The sequence below is a fragment of the Ipomoea triloba genome, chromosome 13 (genome assembly GCF_003576645.1).
Source record: "Ipomoea triloba cultivar NCNSP0323 chromosome 13, ASM357664v1".
Classification (NCBI taxonomy): Eukaryota; Viridiplantae; Streptophyta; class Magnoliopsida; order Solanales; family Convolvulaceae; genus Ipomoea; species Ipomoea triloba.
This window is the reverse complement of record NC_044928.1, coordinates 14,110,317-14,115,729: the sequence shown is the minus strand read 5'-3', so window position 1 is coordinate 14,115,729 and position 5,413 is coordinate 14,110,317. Positions and strand designations below refer to the sequence as shown.

The 5,413-nt window shown below is 40.3% G+C and overlaps 1 protein-coding gene and 1 non-coding gene across 2 annotated transcripts; one reads left to right on the top strand and one right to left on the bottom strand.

Moving 5' to 3' along the window:
- The first annotated feature begins 1,072 nt into the window (after positions 1–1,072).
- On the top strand, positions 1,073–2,353 carry LOC116001232. Its single transcript, XM_031241121.1, has one exon. The coding sequence runs from the start codon at positions 1,073–1,075 to the stop codon at positions 2,351–2,353; it is 1,281 nt and encodes a 426-aa protein (XP_031096981.1).
- LOC116003208 lies at positions 1,076–1,182 on the bottom strand. The gene has a single exon (XR_004094641.1). It is a non-coding gene; the product is annotated as a small nucleolar RNA R71 (small nucleolar RNA).
- Positions 2,354–5,413: the final 3,060 nt, after the last annotated feature.

Below are 5,413 nucleotides of genomic sequence, written 5' to 3'. Positions count from 1 at the left end.
TTAGCAAGATCACTTCATCAGCTTAATGGGTTCAATTAATGTTGGTGAGATATCGACGGATGATCACAGTTAATTGGATACAACCTAGTAGCTCGACGGAGTATTAGGATATAAATGGAGCAATCATCACTATAATCAAACGAATCAGTACTTAGGATGATTAGTTAATTATCTAATAGGTGAACCCAAATCCCTAGTCTTTTATCAATTGGAAATTTCCTTTGCTTTAAATTCACAAATATTTATTTCAATACATGAATTTCTTTTATTTGCGTTTTTCCTATCTACAAGATTAGTTATTAATAATAGCAGTTAATTGTGTTCTTCGTGGGATCGACCCTGGAATACTCCAGGAATTTATACTGTGATTGACTCTGTGCGCTTGCAGAAAATATATCAATCAAGTTTTTGGCGCCGTTGCCGGGAAACACTTATTTAACTGTTTTTTTTAGTTTGTTCTGTTTAATTTTATTTTTGTAGCTAGGTTCATTATCATTTTATTTTTATTTATTTATTTTTTGTTATTATTTGTTTATGATCTTGAGGCGATCAATAAGGCATAAAAACGCTGAATTATTTCCTATTGATCTTGAAATTGAGCGTACTTGTAGGAAAAAACAGGGTACGAAGGCGACTTGAAATGGCTGAAAATAATAGAGTGGGTCAATAGGATGAACGCATACCACCAATAGTTCCACCTCCTCAAAATCAAGCAGCTCAACCACGTCTTCGAGACATCCAAAGACCGGTAATAGTTGTTAACCCTTCTTGCATTCAATTAACCAATGCAGCTAGGAATTATGAACTCAAGAGTTTCCATATGAATTTGCTCCCTACCTTTAATGGTTTGGGAAGTGAGGATGCTTTGGGTTTCATGCGAGAGCTCTATAGTACGGTACAAACTTTACCTTTGAATAATTTATCTGAAGAAGAGCTTAGAATGAAATGTTTTCCATATTGCATGAAGGGTGATGCTAGGCAGTGGTTGTTAAATTTACCAGAGGGTTCTTTAAGAACTTGGGATGATGTTTACAATGCTTTCATGTTTAAATATTATTCATCTCAAAAGACAATGGACTATAGGAGTAGGATATGCACTTTTACTCAAAGAGAGGGGGAATTATTTCATGAAGCATGGGATCGTTTCAATTTGCTTTTGAACCAATGTCCACACCATCAATTTCCTTTGTTATTGTTGACACAATTCTTTTATGATGGTTTAAATCCTAATTGTCAGTCTCTTGTAGATACTGCTGCAGGTGGATACACAGGTGATAAAAATAGTGATGAGTTACAAGCTATCTTTGAGAGTCTAGCTAGTAATTCTAGACAAAAAGCAGTGAGAGGTCGAAGAGCTGCTGTGCATGAAATTAGCACACAGTTTGAGTTGACAACACAAGTGGTTGAATTGACTAAACAAATTAACTTGTTAATGACTCGCGATAGTTCGAATAGAGAATTTTGTGCTTATTGCAATACATATGGTCATAATTCTTCTGTTTGTATGAATGCAGAGCCATCGCAACCATCTTATGAAGAGGCAAATTACATGGGATGTAATATGGGGAGGCAACCACCAAGAAATGATCCATTTTCCCATACATATAATCCAGGTTGGCGAAATCACCCTAACTTCTCATGGAGAGAACAAGGTAATGCAAGGCCGATGGGACCACCTGGATTTCAGCAACAAGGACCATCAGGATTTCAGCAACAGCAATACAGACCCTTCCAGCAACCACCTGCACCACAACAACCTCAACTTCCTGCTCAGGAAAAGAAGCCTCAACTGGAGGAGATGTTCATGCAATACATGTCTAGCCAAGATACCATGATGAAGAAGCTAGATGCAAAGATTGATAAGGTTGCTCAGTCCAGCCAAGCATCCATTCATAATTTAGAGGTGCAAGTAGGTCAGTTGGCTAAATTGGTTGCAGAAAAAGATCGAGGTAAGTTTCTTAGTGCCACTGAAATAAACCCTAGGGATGGAGCTATGGCAGTCACTTTGAAAAGTGGTAAGATGTTGAATGGAGATTTGAAGGAAAAAGAACCATTGAGGAATGAAAAAGAGAGTGATAAAGAAGGAGAGCAATTGCCTAAAGAGAGTTCTAGTGATCAAAACCTCAATTCCTCTACAGTAAAACCTTATGTACCCCCCATTCCATATCCACAAAGGCTACAAAAGAGGAACCAGGACAATAACTTCAAAAGATTTTTGGAGGTTTTTAAAAAATTGCAGATTAATATTCCTTTTGCAGAAGCACTTGCCAATATGCCATCTTATGCCAAGTATATTAAGGAAATTGTGTCTAATAAAAAGAAACTGGAAGAGTTTGCTACTGTGCGTCTGTAACACGCCGGCTCGGCTATACCGAACAACCGGAGTAGTTACCGCCACACCTACACTAAACCCAATCACATACAGATAGGATTCATTCTAGATGCACAGGCTAAGGATAAGAAAACTGTACCATATCATCATAACCATGATAACTTTATATATATATGTGTAGCATCAGCAAAAGAGTAGCTAAACTAGCTACTAACATGTACCATGGTTTAGTTACAACCCATTAAAAGAGTTTGAGCTAGACCCGACCTTACTAGCCATTTTAGAACTAGTATGGCTACAAAAGATATATACACAAAAGACCAGACTCGACTTTTCTTCCGAGACACAACTAGTCTAACGAGTGGTACACCGGGCCAGTATACGTGCCCCAAACGAGGTGCCACTCACCCTCGAACCAGGTAATGTGGTCCAGGAAGTTGCAAGTGTTGATGTACATCATCCACTCCTCATGATACTCCGGAGGACTCGGGTCCCATGGATAGGGGTAGTGAACGACAAACTCAAGGGGGTCATTCTTAGGTAAAACCTCTATGGGATAAAACCCATAGCTCGCCTGAATGACATCCATAGGACACCACGGATTAACGGGGGCAGGTGACCAAACAGGTACCACTGGTGAGACAGGAGTGGGAACGGGGTCGGGAGTACAAGCCAGAACTGGAGGGTCTAGAGCATAGCCGGGAGCAAACGGGTAGTCATCTGATAGGTACTGTGCATAGTCGTCATAGTCTAAGACAGGGAACACAAACTCTGATGGGTCATCAGAGTCCCCGGGGCTGCACGAGCCCGCGCTAGACTACATCTGATAAAGGACACAATGAAGTGTAGTTAGCACGACGACTAAGTAAGGAAATCCATTGTCACTCAAAAGTAAACAAAGGTTTCGAAAAACATAATACTCAGAAAACTGTAAGCTTTACCCATAAGTTGAAATTTACTTGCAACCAGATGAGTGGCATCCACAAATAATACCTTTCATTTCCGGGAGTTCTCATCATTTTAACTCAACAAAATAAAGGGTTCAACAACACACTTCACTGCTCAAAATTCGTGACATTTTATTTTTCAACATAGTTATGGAGTAACTAAATTTTCATAGCTAGAAATTTACTTAGTTTCCCCCTGGATAAGTGCAAGGCATTCTTGGAATATTTTCAAGAACCTCGGGCCACGGCATTCATGCCTCCCGCAGGTCGAACATCTCAATAACCTCGGGCCACGGCTCACAAGCCTCCCGCAGGTCAAACATCTCAAGAACCTCGGGCCGCAGCACTCATGCCTCCCGCAGGTCAAACATCTCAACAACCTCGGGCCACGGCTCACAAGCCTCCCGCAGGTCAAACATCTCAAGAACCTCGGGCCACGGCACTCATGCCTCCCGCAGGTCAAACATCTCAACAACCTCGGGCCACGGCTCACAAGCCTCCCGCAGGTCAAACATCTCAAGAACCTCGAGCCACGGCACTCATGCCTCCCGCAGGTTAAACATCTCAACAACCTCGGGCCACGGCTCACAAGCCTCCCGCAGGTCAAACATCTCCTTCACAACTATATCCAGAAACTAAGGTTTTCAAAACATTCTTTCTTAATATATATTTAATTAGTATTTTCTCATAAAGTCTCAACACGATTATTCATATCAAAATATATTCCCAAATATTCATATTTGTCATTGACTTTTTACCATAAATTCCCAAGTGACAAGAGTTACACATGTTTCTTGAAAACACGATTTTTCTTCCAAACCAATGTACTTAATTTACAAAACAATATTTGAACTTTCAGAAATTGAACTCAGGTGCCCGTAGGCCTTTCAAACATCATATCATGCAAGAGCAAAAATTACGGAAGAAAGTTCGGTCGAAAACAGAACCGCGCACCGCAGCCGCACGAATTCCCGCACCGCCGGACGCACAGCGGACGCGCGCGTCCAGCCGTTCGGCCGTGATGCCGAAAGACTGGACACCAATGGACACGCAGCGGACGCGCGTCCGTGGTCGTGTCCGGCCTTTCGGCCGTGATGCCGAAACACTGGACGCCGATGGACGCGCGTCCAAGGCCGCGTCCATCCGAATCTGCCAACTACGAGCAGCAAAAACCGGGTTGTAACGCCTCGATTTTCCACTATTTTCACAAGTATAAGCTTATATGGGCATAAATACAACATATACATGCATAAACTAGCCATGAACATGTATACAAAAATTACCAAAACTTTAAAGTGTAGTCTTTTGAGCCAACTTATAGATCCACAAACTTAACACATAATTTTCACATAAAATTCCTAGTCTCATAATTTACTAGCATTTGTTCATCTTCAAGTGACTAAACCAACTTAAGGGATTGCTTACCTCCCAAGTAGTTTTACTACCGTAGACAAGTTGTGATCTTCTCCTCCAAAATTCTCGCCGAAGATCCTATACAATAATCACCATAATAACAACATTTTCATGAATCCTTAGCTTAAACTTAAGTTCTAGGAAGGATTTTAGCCATATTAACCGAATAAAACCAAAGTTTTACCTATTATGGAAGCACTTGTGTTGAAGAAAATAGCTATGGAGTTCTTGGATCTCAAGAGGAAGATGACATTTCCTTCTCTCCTTTTCCTTTCTTAATTTTCGAAAATAGGGGGTGATGGGAATGATAACTTGAAGCTTAAGCTAACTAGTATGGTTCATCCCATACTCTCTTATGACAAACAATATTTAATTACTATGTGGTAAAATAATGTGACACTTGTCACAATTCCATGGTAAGTCTTGAAGAGTAGGGTTTATCTTGCCAGTTTGGGATTAAATCAGATAAAAGTTTGGAGGAATATAACTTAATTCGGGAAAATTTTAATACCAAAATTATTCTAAAAATAATCCCGTCATTAACCACTAAAATCGGGAAATTTTCCGGTATTTCGCGAAATACAGTGGTACGAAGGTCCATAACAATTTCAGTCTTACAGTCCGTTTAATTTTCCACTGAACTGAGTAGGAAGTTCACGCTTAATCGTATGATGAATAATAATCCATTTCCTAGGAAAATTCGAACTGTATACACATCCTT

Excerpts from the sequence above, each read along its gene's own strand:
- LOC116001232 (XM_031241121.1), top strand. The coding sequence starts at position 1,073 with ATGGACTATAGGAGTAGGATATGCACTTTTACTCAAAGAGAGGGGGAA.